The 19,491-nt window shown below is 37.5% G+C and overlaps 1 protein-coding gene across 1 annotated transcript in view; it reads left to right on the top strand.

The window, feature by feature from the left end:
- LOC140246887 (uncharacterized) overlaps positions 1 to 19,491 on the top strand; it is a 57,553-nt gene that overhangs the window by 19,699 nt on the left and 18,363 nt on the right. Inside the window, exons 9-14 of the mRNA XM_072326211.1 lie at positions 6,113 to 6,259; positions 9,366 to 9,482; positions 15,216 to 15,348; positions 16,111 to 16,300; positions 17,424 to 17,471; positions 18,839 to 18,993. Coding sequence (XP_072182312.1) covers positions 6,113 to 6,259; positions 9,366 to 9,482; positions 15,216 to 15,348; positions 16,111 to 16,300; positions 17,424 to 17,471; positions 18,839 to 18,993 — 790 coding nt within the window. The remainder of the gene's footprint in view (positions 1 to 6,112; positions 6,260 to 9,365; positions 9,483 to 15,215; positions 15,349 to 16,110; positions 16,301 to 17,423; positions 17,472 to 18,838; positions 18,994 to 19,491) is intronic.

The following is a 19,491-nucleotide window of genomic DNA, read 5'->3' as shown; positions in this document are numbered from 1 at the left end:
TTTGTGCATGTTTAACCCTAATCAGGCTGGGGGGGGGGGGGGGGGGGGGCGGAATCCGCCCCCCCCCTCGACGTTTCGGGCAATATCTTCGCAACGCGATAAGCTCCCGCCGCGATGTTTCATGACTTTTTTCTTTCAAGTATCGCGCAACTTTTGAGACCCAAATTGTTGCGCCCGCGCGTGCCGTTTTGACGCGACGCCCGTTCGAAAAAAATTTGTCAACCCCAAAATTGCTCCAAAACGTGATTTTGTGTACAAATCCAATGCAAATTGTGTTTTTTCAATTAATTCACATAAAAATTCATATCTTCACTTAGAATGGCCGAAATTAATTTATTTTAGCATAATAATGCTTCGAAAAATGTCTGTGAAAAATTTTGGCCAGAAAACAAACAAAAACAAAAGTTCAAAAAACAAAGAAATACATAAGAAATTCAAAAAACAATAAAATACATAAGAAATTAATTTCGATACAGATTTTTTTTTATCCTATGTCTCAGAAGAATGATACAAGAAACATTTTAAAAAAGAAATTAGCTTAATTGGAGCATTAATAATTGATTTAGAGCCCAAAACCGATTTCATGCATAAATTACAATAATTAATTAATATAAAATATAAGAAAAAGTTTTCGGAGAAAGCAACCATACATTTTGATAGAATACGTCGTGGGCGTCGCGTGTGCCGATTTTCGGCGCAATCGCGCGTTCCATAGGCGAGATCTGAAGGGGGGGCGGAATCCGCCCCCCCCCCCCCCCCCCCCCCCCCAGATATAGCATAGCCAAAAAAGCCCAGCCTGATTAGGGTTAAAGGTAAACTCCACTAACTGCTCAAGGTTGCAGCTGTAATGAAATAAAAACAAAACAAAACAAAAAACAAAACAAAACAAAACAAATGAAAGGGAAAATAGTGAACAGTGAATGTACTGTATCCTTACACTGAAATTGCAAAAATGAAGATGAAATGTTGTCACAAGGCAGAAGTATCTGCCACAATCACATACACACAGCTTCATGTATCATCTAGATTATTCAATGCCTTGATATCATTACTTCACATCTCTTCTGCTGACTTGTCGGCCAAATTTATCACCAATAAAACATCACCATTTACTGAAATTGATGCAACTCTAGAATGATTTGGTACAAAGTTTTACCTAAAGTTTCAATATTCGTGTGAGAAAATCAAAATCAAAGTTGAATGGAAATACATGTACATGTATGTGTAAAATGCAGAGTGGAGTTCCACCTTTATAATTTCCCAAAGCTGCCTCGAGCTTTTCCTCTGCATGATCCCTCCCATTGCCTTCCTCCCAGTCATTTCCCCCATTCAAGCTCCCCACCAATCAGGTGTGGACGACTATGGCAACCCTTGGGATGACTATCCCTTGACTTCTGACCTCGACCCGGAGCCTGCCCCCGCGGAGGAGGTGGGGCAGGCCCCGCCAGCCACCCCGGGCGTGAACCCGCGCGACAACTACGACCATCCGCGTCCCACGTCCAGTGCTGGCCAAAGTATGCCGGAAACGAGGCTGCCGTGTGTTTTATTCACAGTTTGACGTGAATCTCAACCCACACTTCATGTGACCTTTAACCTTCGATTTTATCCCTCTATTTCTGTTGCGGTGACCTTTGACCTACACCACATCAAGGAATGTAATCAAAGACATCTGGTCCTGTCTTTGTTTTTGTTGTTCTCATGAATACATTTATCACTCTGACACATTTTCAGGCAACAGTTTCATGTCCAATTCACCTATCCCTCTCACTGTTCGCTAACCATAATGTCTTATGAATAGTTATCTAATACGTCTTTTTTCCTTGTTCTTTTTTGAGTGTGCTACTTTTTATTCTTAAAAGCACTATGAAAAACTGCAGTGGAATTAATACACCCTTCTGAGCTGTGTGTACCCTACTTTCAATCTCACATATAATCTCACACATGCACATACCTCCTCTACTTTGTCTCGTAGTCAACCGAGTCTTATACCAAATTCACAGAGATTGTTGCAATCAAATCCATGTTTTAGAATAGGCTTTGGACTATTACAAACAAGCATGAAATAGGCACTAATATAACTTGTCCCTTTCACATGCGTGTATCAGCATGCATTCACTTTGGGTTATCCCTTTTCATGGACAATATGTTATGCATATTAATGCCATCAAAATTTACCTAATCCATGGGTTGAATTTAAACTAGACATTTGTACCTTTGTGAATTGTATCCAGAAAGTCCCCACTGTCACTGTACAATACATACAAAATGTTTGTCATGATTTCTATCAAAGGGGCATCTGTTCTTTCTATCTTTGAAATGAAATGATAGAGCAAGAAAATGTGATGTCATAGCCAGTCATAGCCGTTCATCATCATGGAAACTGATTCTAAACACTCTCACCTGACTCTAATATCATGCACAGTATTTTGTGAACACTTGTTGCCAGCTATGGTTGCCCCTTGTGACAGCCCAAGCATCTACAAAAGACTGTGATGTGATCACTTTGGTACTCTTTCTCACTCTTCATCAAAATTTGATAATAATAATGATCAGAGGAAACTCTTGTAAAGCACTTATTGCACCTGGAAAATATGCTTGTGGCACTGTGGAAAACAGAAAATGAAACAGGATGTGATACAATTCAACGTATTATCATAGAACATTAGAACATACATGTAGGCCCTACGAAAAAAGTAAAGCAAGCATAATTACTGTATGATGATGTACTGTCCATACTATTTATAATGATGATACACGATAAATACTGTTAATTTAAATAGATGTACATCCTTTTGGTCTAATTTTATTCCTCAAAAGTTATGGAAGATTGCTGTTTTCTGTAGTGTGCAGAATCTGCCTTGCCTTCAAAATGAAGCTCACAAGTATAAAAACTAGATGCCTATTGAAATTTGAAATTTCCACTGACTTTGCTGAGGACATTATTATATTGGTTTGCAATCAGCTATAACATAGTTGATAATTTATGTTGAGACATAATAAGAGATCACAATTTCTGTCCTACTTTCTCTTCTTCTTAACACACCCTAACTTTCATTTTTGCAGTTAGTCTGTCACTTGACTGTGCTACATACGTGTATGTATTTCCAGCTTTCATCAAATTAGCATATTTCACACAGAGATTGATCACTTAACTTTGCAGTGTGAATTGACACATTGTTAAAACTTGACAGGCGAACCAACGTGCTACGAACATGAAAATCATTCTACGTATTCTGCTGAATGTAATGATTTGACAGCGGTATACATGAAGTGTTTATAGTAGTAGTGATACCATTTGTTTGATGGAGTATCTAGGACAAAGATAAGATTAAGAAATGTTTGCAGCAATTGTCCAATTTTGACTAGTCTGATAACAATGATTGATTATCTGTGTTGACACAGCTTCTTGCATTTGAGGAGTCTGTACCACTTGACGTACCTTAAACTGTAAATAAGTATGTGTTAAAATGCATTCCGTCATGGCTATTGATGTTGAATACTTCATGGTGTTTGTGTTGCCAATCATTTAGGTGCTTTATTTTGTTGATGGCAGCATGCAGTTTCCCTTTTGTGGCATCAAGACTTGATAATGCTCTTTAATAGTTTTACAATTTTCAGCTCGCCGCATCTAGGATTCCGACATAACATGCCATCATCGCTGTTCTAGTGGAACTACCTGCCGTTATCTTTTTTTATAATGTTGATGTTTCTTCCTGTTAAATACAGAAGTGATTGTCATGCTGTGTGTATTTAGTCAGCAAAATTGTGCTATCTAGTACCTTTCTATACTACTATAATATTATAAGTGTGGGGGGTTTTCTGTGCCTTGGTTATATCAACTGATGTGGTTTCTTGCAGCTTTGATTGGTCAGCTATTTTGCTCTTCGTGTTGTGAGGTTTTCCCCAATTTGCTCTTCGTGTTGTGAGGTTTTCCCCAATTTGCTCAGTGGAAGTAAATTTGTCATGTTCCAAAGTCTAATGTATGAATGCTATTTCTTCCACTGTTTTAGTGATACTTGTGCACAGTTATATTGAAGTCCTGATATGACGGTGTGTTTGCTATTAATAATATTCTTACACACACAATGCACTGTCTATCAATGACATTTTTAGTGTTATTTGCAGATCGTATGACATGTTTGGAGTGAGACCACATAGATGCATAGAATTCAGGGATGTGGCTGTGGCAGCAATGGTCCAAAAATTTTGTCAAACTGATTCAGGAGCACTCGGTGCAATTCAATATTTTCAACACGAAAATGTCCTGTGGCCCGTTGCATAAAACTTACCGTTGAATTTCAATGGTAACTACCGTCAAAATTAGGCGTCACAGCCAATCAGCATCAAGGATTATAAGCTTTACCGCTAATTTGAAGACTTACCGCTAGAAAGGAGCGGTAAATCCAGCGGTAAGGGTTTTGTGCAACAGGGCACTGGTATCATATTAACCCTAAAAAGACTGGGCTATTTTGGTAGCTCGAAAGACTGGGGGGGGGGGCCAAAAGGGCCCCCCCTTAAGATCTCGGCCGTGGATCGCGCGATTGCCGCGGAAATTTGCACAATGGTAGTGTGTGATGTAATCTACAAGATCGTATATTTAAATTTTACAAAATAGTCTTCTTTTATTTTATTTTGATTAATTATGCTAATTTATGCGAGAAATCAGACTCTTTGATCTAAATCAGTAAATAAAGCTCCAAAAGTGCTCATTTTTGGTCTAATTATTCTTTGTGGCATTCTTAGCAAATGTACTTGAAAAAAAACTCTGTATCAAAATCAATTTCTTATTTATTTTATTGTTTTATGAATTTCTTATGTATTTCTTTGTTTTTTCGACCTTTTGTTTTTGTTTTTATTTTTTTAACAAAATTTGTGGCAGACACTTTTTGAAGCATAATACTCCTATAACAAATTAATTTTAGCCATTGAGAGTAAAAATAAGCATATTTATATGAACCATGTGAAAAAACTCAATTTGCATTGACTTTGTACACAAAGTCACATTTTTGAGCCATTTTCGGCCTCACGTGCATGTACAAAAAGTTATGTAACTTCAGAACCGTACCCCCGGGCGTCACAAATTTGGTGTCAAAATGTGCGGGAAACTCGAAAGAAAAAAGTCATAGAGCATCGCGGCGAGAGCATTGCGCGTTGCAGAGTTATCGCGCGAAATGTCGAGGGGGGGGGGGCCTTTTAGGCCCCCCCCCCCAGTCTTTTTAGGGTTAAAGTTTGAAGATAACACTTTTGGCATTCTTCATAACACTGCCACTGTCCCACGTGCAAGTCAGGCAATGCAATATTATTAAATAATTGGCGACTGACGGATAGTTACCTGTAGCTGGGCATCTGTGCTGATCCGCGAGGAAAGCAAGTCATTGGATGTACGGTTGTGGAGATGAGTAAACATTGCCTTGTATGAGAGTCAATATTGAGTTTTGCAGGTGGGCCATCCTCGTCTTAAGGTTCAGAGTTTGTGTCATCAAGCCGTTATTTTGAGGGTTCAAAGTACAAGCTGAAGGGACTGGATTAAAGACCAGGAGGAATTGGTATATATGAGTCAACATTTCTGGAAAATGACTGCTGATCATCTCCAACGGTTGGTAGAGACGAGTACGGCGAAGTATTTCTTGAAGAAGCCAAACCATGATAATATGGTTTATTGGCAAATTTTGACAGGGCACTCTGTCTCGTTGTGGCTCATTTCTTGGAAGAAAGACAACACAGGCTTGCACGCTATGAAAAAGCGCTTACTGGAGTGAGGCTGCTTGGTCCCATGCATACACATTGATGTTGGCTCAGAATCACCATTACATCCATTTCCACTGCCGCTATTAAAAACGATGAACTTAACTGTAGTTTGGCCTGACTAGTTAAGATGTAAAGCAACTTTCACACAGAACATTTGAGTGTATGATAATAATTTGACAAGCAGTGATAAATTTTAAATTGTTATCTCATCCATCTTGCCATAGTACTCATTCAGTGTACGCAAAGGACATTAAGGCATAGTAAACAACACTTCTGATAGTTATCAAATCAGTGCAGTTTAGCCAGGCAATTGGAACATGCTGAAGTTTGCTCAACACTTGTCTTTCTCCTATTGTATTTTCAGAAGAAGATCCATACGCAGCATCTCGACAACCGTATGATGAGTACCACCCAGAGGCCAGAGGTCGTGACCCGGATGTGGAAGAGAGGTCATCGGTGGGGACACTGGAGAGGACAAGAAACTTTGACCCTTTTATTCCTACCGAGAAGGGTAAGCAAAGTTTGATTCATCTGTAGTTTATAGTGGGGTCCACCAAGGGGATGAATTTACTGTAAAGAGAATAAATTTGGCAATTATGACCATGAAGCATGGTGAAGGGAAATAGACAATATGTCTTCTTTTGTCTGTAGAGGGTTTTTTTTTTTTTTTTGTGGTATCCTCAAGAAGGGTGAATTTCAATGTTTTGTGAAGATTTTTATTTTTTTTTCTGTTGATGCAAACATTTATCCCCTGTATGTTGGTTTGATCTGACAAATCTCTTTTCAGGGATGCTGTCAGAACTAATATTCTTTTTTCAAAATAAATAAAAGAAACAACATCAAAAAAAGTACAAAACAAAACAAAACAAAACATGAAAGCTGTGAAACATGTACATTATGTCTTTACTTCCAAGTTCTGAAAAAGCAAAAACAGAATGAAAAATGGCGAACCTCAGTGCAGGCTGCATAAGCCTGAACACGTGCATAGGGAAAATCATATGTTGGCTGATGTCGCTTGTGCTTATGAGTGGTCATCTTTCAGTGTGATAAAGGTTTCAGTCATCAGCCCGTTGTTCTTTTTCAAAATCAAGTTTTTGAAGGTCCCAGTCAAGCTTTTATCATGCAAGTTAGCACATGCTTTGGTTTCCATATTGATTATTGTGGTCTTCAGTAGACTAGCTCTTTTTTCCCAAAATGTGGTATTTTTTTTTTTCTTTTTGAATGCAAGATAATTCTGTTCAAACAATTGCAATGATACCTCTGAATTGTGCATTTAAATTTTATGTACACATTAAGGCTAGAAAGAAAGAGAAAGTGTGTGTGTGTGTGTGTGTTTCGTGTGTGCGATGTTGAAAGATAATTGCACAATGGTAAATATTAGTAGAGGACTGATAACCACCTTATTAGCCTTGCTCAAAACATTTCTTGTTTTGGTATCCATTTTTGTGATTGCTTCTCCATCACCAGAGGCTTATGTGTCAGCTGCGGAGGAGTTGGAGAGTCGATTATCACACCTAGAGTTTATAGAACCAAATGAGAAAGGTACCGGTAGTCGGGGATGATTCTTTTAGGAAGGGGATTTGTGTGTTTGTCATGTTCAGTGTTGACATCCTTGTGTCACCCGCTCTTGAAATGTGTGGTAGCCTTTCATTGCAAACATTCACAGTATTCTCAAAAAGTAGAATAAAATGAAAAAAAGCCAAAACAAATATATTCAAAAATACCAAAGAGAGAGTGAAAGAAAAAGGACAGAAGATAACTAATACAAAATTTCAAGACAAAAATAAAAATAAAAAAGAAAATACAATTATTCACAATATGTCACATGTTTTGCATGTGTTTAGGATAGTATTAAAAAAAAAGTAACTTAATTTTGAACTAACTGGCTGGAAAGTCTTAATAGAGATATGGGATATGTGTGAGTTATGGGCTAGTTCAATAACTAGGTATTTTTCAGGAGCAGGAAGGCACTTTGAAATTCATATTTCATTTTTTTTTTTTTAAATCATAGAAAAAAGTGATGACAATCGTGTGTTGTCTGTTAAACTGTGGAAAACTGTGAAACCTTGTAAATGAAGAGCTATTGCTAATGGTGACACAAATTCCCATGCTAGTCAACATCCCACGTAGTAGAAACAGCAAACTGTCTACTCATTCCACCCAAGATCACTGCTAGCAAATTACGCTATTGTTTTCATCAGCTAGAAAGTTGTGCTGAATAAAGTAAAGTGAAATCATGAAACTTTGCTGCAGGGGATCAGTTTTCTTGTGTTCTCATTATCTGTGTTTTCTGACGAAATTATCGTTATTAGTGTTGCCGCAGTCGACTTCATAATCAGTCCTCTGTCTGTCTTAACATTGTCACTGTGTTTTTGTCCAAAGATAACCAAACAACATCACTACATGTGAATTCTGTGAATATGAGTGTGTGTTCATAAGAGAAACATTCTGCTATCTTTCCTTTAGAAAAAAATAAAGCACAAAAAGAAATAAACAAGAAAATCATGTAAAATAAAACCACAATAAAACAAAGTAACATAGTTACTTCTCTGCAAAATTATGTCTTCCTAGATTTCCTGCCTTTTGCCCCAAGAAAGATTGATAGACAACAACAACAACCACACACACAAAAAAGAAACACAAAAAAGACACACAATGAAAAAAAAAATCAATGAAAAAACAAGCAAAATTGAAACCCAAATGTGAAATAAAAGGTTGAATTCCTTTCCCCAATCTTGTACATCAAAAAGAGTAAGAGGGAGAGTGTGAGGAAAAAATCAGGACACTTTTGTAGTGATAATGTAATCCCAGTCAAATGGTTGAAACAAGACCAGTGCAAGACCTGTGTTTCAGGGCTTGTGTGATTTTTTTCTATGGCATCTTTCTTTGCTTAGAAAGTTAATTTGAAATGTTATCTCCAGGTCAAAAGAGACTTTTGAGTTTAATGCCAAGAGAATCATTTTTTTTTTCTTTAATACATGTAGCAGATTTTCAGTTTCCTATAGGTTTTGTATACGAAAAAAAAAAAAAAAGGCGGAGAAGTGGACTTCTTAATATAGTATATTTAAAATGCAATGTATGCATAATTTGAGAGTGCTGACTTTGGCGATTGCAGTCCAAAGTCTGTGTTTGCCTTTTATCCAGTTCTTTAATTTTCCTTTTGTTGAAAGTGTGCCTTTTTACCCATCTGTTGTGTGTTCTTCATCTACAGAAAGCTGCCATGGTTTGAACAGTGTGTCATGTGCAATAGAATAGTTCCATTAAATTTTAATATCCAACACATCTATGTTATTGTTCATTCTATTTTGCTATTGCCCAGTGAGAAAAAAAAGAACAAAAAGATGAAAGAAAAGTCATAATTTACAGTTTTAGAGTCATGTTCATTTAGTGTTCCTTCTGTCTGAGTTTGCTTCATGAAACTTGCAATCCATCATATAACATTCTATGTCTTACTAATACATCTTTGTTTCCGTCAATTTCTCCTTTATGTTCTTTCTATGGTTTTGCTCTCTTTTTTTTTTTCTTTGTTGGTCGTGTAGTAATCACACAACTGTGATTCTTTGCGAGTTCTTTATTGTGTACCGTTTTCATTCTTCATTCGAACGTTGCAAATGCAGCGCAATACATTTTCTGGCCCCACAAATACCGCCTGGGCCACCATCACCACCACCACCACCATCCTGACAGGTTATCCCGAAAGTCTTCCAAATCTTCTCTCGGTAGCCGCAGTGAAGGTACCATAGTCCCCTTATGGAGACAATGTGCATCATTGCTTTTTTCATATCAGTGTATACAAAGCTTTACTATCCGGACAAGCCCCCAGTGTCTGTGTATGTCTGCCACTGTACAAGTTCTGCTTCCCGGACAAGCCCCCAGTTTCAGTACTCTGCTGTCATTGTGCCCTTCAAATACATTGTACAACAGAAATGTTTGCATGCTGAGTGGAGAATACTGGCAGTGTCTGTCTTTGTTTGTATCAAAATCTGGTTGCTACTCTCTGTTTTATTTTTGAATACAGTGCCTTGTCATTGCATGCTCCAAGTATTTGTTCTGTAAGTTGTGCAAAGTGGTACGGATGTAGTCATCTATATTATTTTGTCTCATCTTCATCGGGTTGCTACATTATCGTACACAGTGATTGCAGTAATATCCGCATGAAGGGCCCTGTATTTGCAATTATTAATTGCATTGGTGCAACAAAAAAGAGACCACATTACAGTTTTGAAATTTGCACACCACAGTGACTGCCAAGTGAAATATAGCAGAGAATATGAAAGCTTTCTAAATCAGCCAGATGTCTTGAAATTAATGAATGAACGGTAATTTGATATAGGGTATTATGATTTTTTTTTTTACAATGCAATTGGTTAGCATTTTGAAAGGAAAACTGAATCCTAATCACACAGAAATTGTACAACAGTGCACTTGTCCTCTTTTGTACTTCACACAACAAACCTTAACCCTAAAAAGACTGGGCTATTTTGGTAGCTCGAAAGACTGGGGGGGGGGGCCTAAAGGGCCCCCCCTTAAGATCTCGGCCGTGGATCGCGCGATCGCCGCGAAAATTTGCACAATGGTAGTGTGCGATGTAATCTACAAGATCGTATATCCAAATTTTACGAAATAGTCTTCTTTTATTTTATTTTGATTAATTATGCTAATTTATGCGAGAAATCAGACTCTTTGATCTAAATCAGTAAATAAAGCTCCAAAAGTGCTCATTTTTGGTTTAAATATTCTTAGTGGCATTCTTAGCAAATGTACTTGAAAAAAAAAATCGGTATCAAAATTAATTTCTTATCTATTTTATTGTTTTATGAATTTCTTATGTATTTCTTTGTTTTTTCGACCTTTTGTTTTTGTTGTTTTTTTTAACAAAATTTGTGGCAGACACTTTTTGAAGCATAATACTGCTAAAACAAATTGATTTTAGCCATTGAGAGTAAAAATAAGCATATTTATATGAGCCATGTGAAAAAACTCAATTTGCATTGACTTTATACACAAAATCACATTTTTGAGCCATTTTCGGCCTCACGTGCATGTACAAAAAGTTACGTAACTTCAGAACCGTACACCCGGGCGTCACAAATTTGGTGTCAAAATGTGCGGGAAACTCAAAAGAAAAAAGTCATAGAGCATCGCGGCGAGAGCATTGCGCGTTGCAGAGTAATCGCGCGAAATGTCGAGGGGGGGGCCTTTTAGGCCCCCCCCCCCCAGTCTTTTTAGGGTTAACCCTATTCTAACTGGGCTATTTGAGACCAAGTTTTTACTGGGAGGGGGGGGGGGGTCAATTTGACCCCCCCCCCTTCAGATCTCGGCCACCGATCGCGCAATCGCCGCGAAATTGTGCCTGAAGATAGAGCTGGATGTCAACTACAAGATTACATGGTCATACAATAGAAAAATATTGCCTTTTTATTTTTAATAAATTAATTATGCAAATTTGTGCATGAAATCATATTTTCACCTATAATTCCATTAAAAAGACTGAAGTATTGCTAAATCTTTGTGTCAGAATTCCTCAAGACATATCAAACAATTCTCATGTAAAAAAATAGCACAATCAAAATCAATTTCTTTTGTTTTTTATTGTTTTGTTAATTTCTTATGTATTTTATTGTTTTTTCGACCTTTTGTTTTCTATTGTTTTTTGCCAAAATTTGTTGTAGGCACTTTTTCAGGCTTATCTACACTAGAATTGATTAATTTCAATGGTTAAAAGTTGAAATAATCTAATTTATATCAGTTTAACCCCAAAACACAATTTGCATTCAATTTGCACACGTGTTTGGGTTGACATGCATATGAATAACATTACATAACTTCAGAACGGTGTACCCGGACGTCGCAAATTTGGTCTCAAAATATGCGGAAGACTTCAATGAAAAAAGTCGTGTAATGACGCGGCAAAATCTTTGCGCGTTGCGGAATCGTGGCGCGAAACGTCGAGGGGGGGTCAATTTGACCCCCCCCCCCCCAGTTAGAATAGGGTTAAACTTCATACTCAGTTTAAATGCAACTTTTTTATGCTAGATAATATGGATTCAACATCACTTTGACAGTCCAAAATGTAACTAATTATGCAGTTGCCTAAACACACATTTTGCTCCGCTGTTATCATTTTCCCGTGTATGCGTGTTGTCAGAGGGCAATTATTGTATGTCAGACCCATACTTCTTCAGATCATTCACAGCTAAGCTTATTTCTTTTTGGCAGTAATTAGAAAATTTATGTTTATGGAATCTGCCAAAGCAAGATAGCTTCTATGCCCCTTTCCTCTAAAAAAAAAAAAATAAAGAAAAAAAAAATAAAACCAAAGCAAAATTAAACTTGCATGTGATCTTCTTATCACCTCCATTTACTAGAAATCATTCGCAGGTTCATTTTTTTTTTTTTTTTTCATCATTAATGAGATGATTTCCAAAGCATGATAAGGATCTGTTAAACAGTGAAGTAGGAAAACAAACCTATGACCACTGTATTAAATACAGACATCAATATGATGCACACACTTGGAAGGAAAGCCAGTTATTAAAAGTACACTTATTAACCCATTTAGAACAAGCTGATTTTACCTATAGCATGCATTTCTCATAGACACCTGCCTGAGTACACTCAGGACTAGTCTTCAGTGGGTTGAATTAATGTATTGTACTTGGGAAAGTTCATGTGTTCATATATGACAATCATATTTGTTATATTTATGCCTATATATATCATAGTACAATATGTATTTATATTCATTCATTCATTTATGGGCTATGCAAGAACCATTGTCATGTCACAAAAATTTGATTCACACTCAAAATGTCAATATACATTGTGTGTGGTCATATCAAAAGCTATTTATCCCCAGTTATATCCATTTGATAAACAATTGTATGATATGATATTGCTGCATGATCCTAGGATGAATTTTGCATGTTTTCAATCCACAGAATGAGGACATTTTATAATAATGATACATATTACAAGCGAAAATATGTGCATGCTTTTGTGCGTGCTTTTATTTTCATGGTAGCTTCTTGTTGCGCGAAATGCGCGAAAAAAAATTGCTACCCACCAGGATACGTGTACATACCGTAAGAAAACCCTGAGTACTGTAAAAGTGGATATTTTTGTGCGACTAATTTTTTGCGCTTGGCCGGGTAAGAAGAATTTGCTGTTTTGATTCCGGAATCAAGACATCCGCACAGGAACATATGGCTAGCAAAATATTCACGTGCTTTTATTTTCGCGCTAGCTTCTGGTTGCGTGAAATGCACAAAAATTTCAACACCACGAAAATTTCCACTTTTAGCATTACCTGGCAGAGCGTGAAAATTTACTTATGCGAAAATATCCAGTTTTATAGTATTCTTACAATGTAAATGATATGTTCCAAGTCCTAGTAGATGTTTCTTATGTTATGATTGTCCATGTGTTTTCCTTGTCAGTATGTTAGGCGTTGCATCAAAATTATGACCAGCAGTATCCCTCAGGATCCTGCTTGAATCAGGATCCTGAGGGATCAAGCTGGTCATAATTTTGATGCAATGTCTAAACATTCATTGCTTTGTTTCACTTTGTGTAAAAGTGAAAAGTGAATCTTGTCACACGTACAACGTACACACTCTTCTCTCTGTGTACACGTTGGTTTAACCTTGTACACCTTGTACATGTATGTTATTATAGTGTAGATACACCCGTGTATTATGAGAAATATTTTGTCAACTAATGCTCGTTGGGGTAGATGCAGGTAATATGTTCATAATGCTGTATTAAAAGTGACAGTTATTTTGAGATGTGCCATCCACATCAGGTTTTGTATTGGGAGAAAGTACTGAAATAGGTACTGGCTCATCATGTTCAGTGATATTGAGGGGTAGAAAGATGATATACATATAGGCGCGAATTCACGAAGGTGGTACAAACGAAACCATGGTTTAAACCATGGGCAAAAACCATGGAGCGCCAAGTGTCGCATGGAATATTTTGTTGCGAAATTGGTCATTTCGTTGACAAAATGACCATTTCGTTAACGAAATTATCATTTCGTGGACGAAATGTTCATTTAGTTACAAAATGTTGTTATTTCGTCACAAAATAACCATTTCATCGACGAAATGACTGATTTCGTAACGAAATATTCCATGCGAAACTTGGCGCTCCATGGTTTTTGTCCATGGTTTAAACCATGGTTTCAATTGTACCACCTTCGTGAATTTGGGCCATTGGGTAGAAGTTGAAAGAAAGAAACAGAACAGATAGATGGTGTGTCAGCATATGAGTTACATGTCCTGTGTTTTGTTTTGAGTGTATGTATACAAGGAACACTGTTCTCACCTACGGTCAAATTCTCAGATTTTGTTAGTTGTCCCGTTCGTGTCTTTATTGTGTTTTTTCTTTTGTGCCAAGTGGAACAAATGTAATATGTGTCTAACCTTTGCCAATGTAAATGATTTGTAAACATACAAATATTTACAATCCAGAAATGAAAGGGGAAAGAACAAAATCTTTGAAGAGAAAAGTGAGAGAAAAAAGAAATAAGAAAATGAAAACAAGGAAGAGAGAGATAGAATGAAAATAAGGAAGAGAGGGATGAAGAGTTAGAAGGAAATAAAGAAAAGTAAAAAAAAAAAAAAAAAAAAAAAAAAAAAGGGAGATAATCAGGGAAAGTGAGATAAAAGAGAAATGGAAAGAAAATGAACTGGAGATGATAGACAGAAAAATACATATAATCAGTGAAGGAGAAATATAAAGAAAGAGACCTAGAAAGAACAAATCAGCAAAGAAAAAAAAAACTAGAGAAGCACTCAGAGAGCGCAGACCTCCGCCAAGCAGCTAATTTCCTCCAATAATCCTGTTCTTCCAGACATCAGTGATTTCCATCCATACGTATTGCATGCTAAAAATCATCCAAATTCACAAATATCAAAGGCTTTTGTTACGTCATCAACCCTCAGCTGTGCGGCACGCCTCGCAGTAGAGCACGCACTTTAGTGCGCGTATGAAAACCTAAAAAATATGCAGCTTGAACTCCCAAGCTCCCAAGGTAGGGCCAAGTTCATTGAGCCTACCTGCTATAAATATCTATAATCCTTCATAAAATCCGTAAAAGTTTTGGGATTACTGCCAAAATTTAATCATCTGTTCCTTGTGTCATTCTCAACCTTTCCTGCAAGTTTCATCCAAATCTGTTCGCAACTTTTTGAGTTATTTTGCACACAGACAAACAAACAAACAAACAAACGGTAAAGAAAATATAACCTCCTCCCTTGGTGGAGGTAAAAAGCGTCCGGGAAAGAATTAATTGGGAAACAGAGAGAGAGATAGAGCAGAATTGCTGAAGGGGGGTGGGAAAAGAAAGTTGTGAATCCAACTACTTTGTTCTTCTTGTTCACCGGATGACTCTTCATACTCATCTCCTCTTGTCAAGTTTGTCAGTATCCACCAATATCTCCTCTGGCTCTTGACTCTTACAGGTGATTGGAGGGCGCCTGACCTACAGGAAGTGATTGACTACCTGGGTCACGAGAACCAGTCCATCGTTGCCCACGCGGCAGGCTACATCCAACATCTCTCATACCAGAACGATGATGTTAAGACGAAAACGAGGTCAGTATATTATCCTTGTGGTGAGAATTTCTTCACTAGCAATAAGCCAGCTCACAGTTAGCACTAGTCTGCAATGACCTCTCCAACCACAGACTTTGCAAAACATGGAATAGTCTTCAAGAAGAGCAGTTGAAAACAGCCATGCAGGAAGTGTTAATTTACATGTCAATGCTGCATGAATGGCTTTTGTTAATGTTGCTGAAAAGAAACAATGCACATTCACCTGTAAATACCAATCTGCACCTGGTTCATTCACAACACAGTTGTCATGAAGCCCTATCTAGGTTTTGAATACCTAAGTTGTAAATCTATTTGAAGAGAAGGTCTGCATGACATTAAACTGCATATGCTCAGACTGTGAACTGGCTTATTCCAACAAGTTGCATTCTCCCTTTATTTTCTGTAATTTCATCCTTATATAATTATTATGCTGGGTTACAAAATGTGTATAAGATGATTGTGCAGTAAGTACTTAGAATACATATCTTTTATTTACAAGCAGTGATGATTGAGGTTGAATAGTTTCATGGAAAATGTAGTCAACAGGGCTTGTGAATATATATTTATTTTCACAAAATTGCTTCCTTCATTTAAATTTTCGATTATAGAAATCAAGAGGAGGTGAATGCGGCGTTGTGCTGGTAGAGGAATATTGATAACTTTGTATGTGTTTCAAGAAAAGATATGTATATATTTGCATACATTATGTTATGAAAAATAATGTAAGAAATTGTCTCATTGTCTTCCACTCCTCTTTCACAGGGAATATGGTGGTATCCAGCCTCTGGTGGGGTTGCTAGGCAACCCGCTTCCGGAGATCCACCGGTCGGCATGCGGCTCGCTGAGGAATCTCAGCTTCGGTAAAATGCATGAAGAGAACAAGGTGAAGATCAAAGGAAATGGGGGCATACCGGCGCTGGCCAGGCTGATCCGGACATCAGATGACCCAGAGGTGAGTCAGCTTCAAGTATCTTTGTCCCCGTCTTTTTCGGTTCACTGCTGGACATAGACGTACAATTTTGTTTTACCTTGTTTATTAATCTTGCCTACTGTTTTGCTGGGGGGTTAGTATTCCCCCTCCCCCTTCCACCTTCCGATGGAGCAAGATGCATTTAACTTTGGGCTGTCTGTCCGTATAATTGAATACATGAATGTAAGAACGACCCAAGTCCATTAGAGAAAATTTAGGAAAAATAGAAATTAATAAAACATTTCCTACTCCCGTAAGTGTTCTCGGTTATTATGATGTTATTAATTCAAATTTGAATATAAAACAGTCACTTGAATGATTATCTGTATTTGCATGACTTCGTAAATGGCTTTCAAACGCGATAGCCAAATTTGGACTTGGGTCGTTCTTATATTCAGGTGCTCAATTGTTTATTTGCCTGTTATTGGTATCCTTCAAATTTGAAGTTCAAAGTTCAAAGGTCTCCAAGCTTTGGCGAAAAACGTCATTACCAGCCTTTTTTTTTTTTTTTTTTTTTAAGTGAGAGGAATTTCCAAAGCGATGCAGTTTGATAGCAAGGATAGAACTGGATTGATAATCTTGGTAAAGAAATGAGGGCTCCAAGTTTCCATAATAGTAGGTGAAGAAAAGCAACCACTGCTAAGTCATGATTTACCTGTGAGTTGATGGCCGAGTTCCAACAGATACAATATACAATGTAATAATGATGACTGTCTGTTCCTTTTATTAATTCCCTGAGAGCATTCCCCACATTCTCCCCCCCCCCACCCCCACCCCAATAATGAGTTGAACCTCCTGCTTTGGACTACTGAAATTACCTCATCATATTCGATATTGCGTTATATCAGGGATAACACGAAAGCAATATTAACCTGTTAAGGATTGGCTGATTTGACATTAACACGCATTTCCTAGACACCTGCTTGAGTATACTCGAGTACTAGTCTTCAATGGATGAAAGAAATTGGACCAGGAAAATTAGCCCTGTTAAAGCAACTATTTTACTATATCAGACCTTGTTTTACTGAGGTTTCGCTATATTTCCCTGATTTGTGATTCATTAATTTGGTCATATCACCTCCCCTACCTCTTCTTCTTCTATCAGACCAAAGAGCTGGCAGCTGGGACACTTTGGAATCTCAGCTCCTCAGAGGTGAGTCAAATACACCAGTCTTCTGGGTGTGATGTAATAGGTGTGTCATACCGGGATCAAACACCAAGTGCATGGATTACCATCTACAGCTGTAATAACCCCTTTGAGAAGACCACCTCAAAATGTCATTAAGATTATGTACAATGTACAATGTACAATGTACAAAGGTTTTAAGCTGGTGATAGTGGCAGTCTTAGTGCTACTGGGGTCAACTTCGAAACCGATCTTTAAAGGTAGGGGATACCTTTTACAGAACTCCCAAAATGCAGCAAAACATTAAATATGAACCTCAGGGGACTTGTTTAGGCCACTGCTTAGAAATTTTGAAGTCAACAGTTATCTACAATTTGAATAATGTACAAAAATCAACTACTCAGTAGTTCTGTGTGTCAGCCACACTTAAGCCTTTTTGTTGCAGTCTTCTGTATTTTTTTATCTATAAACACAAATCTAAAAGTATAAGAGCTGATGTAATAACATATAGAGTGTGTGGCAAGAATGTGTATAGAAATGTTTGTAAGTTTTGATGAACTTTCTTCACAAAATATACATGATGGACACACATGCAGTGCATGGGTCTGCAAAGGTAGCCTAGTAATGTACTGGAATTTACGGTGAGCCCCGAAAAAAATTCAATTCAAAATCTAACGGTCAATAAAAATGTACTAAATGTTACCTTCCACTTTCAATATCATAAGAATGATACTCTCTTCAACATACCGCTGTATTTATACAACTCTTCATTTATGGCATGCAAATGGGATTCCCTACCTTTAAAGACCTTTTAAGTTTCTCATGCCTTGAGAGGTCTTTATAGGGTCTTTAAGAAGAAAAACATAAATAAAGTGATTGTGAAAGTTGCATGCAATAATTTCTAGTCTACTGATTTCACTGAATTGCTCTCAGTTGTTATCATGATATCCTGCTTTGTTTGTCAAAGTTGATAGAAATTTGAGTAGTCTTCTTTAGAGAATGGATCAGTACTTGCTAGTATTCAATCTTTGGGTGTCTATAAACCATCTAAGTTTTTTGGTTTTTTTGGTTGTTATTGCTTGTATTTGTCTGATAGACATCTAATGTGTAATAACATAGATGACATGTTCGGTATTTCTATTTTATGATTTCTTCATTGAGATTTATTTTGGAGCATTCAAATTACCTTTAACTTCATTCTAATTAACACTTTTTCAGCTGAAATTTGTAAAGACAAGCACCATTTCATTATTTGTTCATTCAATTTAGAATGATATAGTCACGTGATCATGCTGCACTCGTTCATTCAAATTCATTTGCGTACATCGATCATTTTCAGAATGCTGTGCTCCTCAAACAATTTGAATGTACTTTGACATGTGACCTCTTTCCAGCCCTTGAAGAAGAGCATCATGGAGGACGCCCTCGTGGTCCTGCTGAGTTACATTCTTATACCGGAGTCTGGCTGGAAGCCCAGCGGGAACAGTCCATTCAAGGACGAGGGGACGCCGTGGTCGAAGACCCTGATCAACGCCACCGGCTGCCTCAGGTAAGGCAGGAAATCTACAAATCGGGGAGGCCAGGTGGCCCAGTCACTGGTGTATCTGTCTAGCAAGATTATTATCAGATGCATGGAGTTTTGAGCGAGGATTCAGATCACAGTGCGTCTTGCTGAGCAATGTTGTGTGTAATCATTCCATCCCCTCTAGTAGAGGTGAAACAGGCTGTCCCTCGGATAGGTCATAAAATGGAGATCCTGTGTGTGAGAGAGTCACATGAAAGATTATCTCCCTGATTTAGGAAAGTTTTGGTGATCTTTGGAGATAAACTGTATACGGCATATATTTCGCGAGTCTAAATTTTTGTGAGTCGGGAATTCCCTACAATTTCGCGAGTGGTTAAATTCGCAATCGTGGAGTCTTGTACTGAACGGAGAAATGTACATGCGTACGTCACATTCACTTAGTGATCAGAGTCAATATTTTCGCATATCTTTAATTTCACGATGAGCACCCGACCTGCGAAAATAAAAACCTCGCTAAATATT

This window comes from Diadema setosum, chromosome 3 (genome assembly GCF_964275005.1).
Source record: "Diadema setosum chromosome 3, eeDiaSeto1, whole genome shotgun sequence".
Classification (NCBI taxonomy): Eukaryota; Metazoa; Echinodermata; class Echinoidea; order Diadematoida; family Diadematidae; genus Diadema; species Diadema setosum.
Note: the sequence above shows the minus strand (reverse complement) of the source record. Positions and strands in the feature narration are given on the sequence as shown.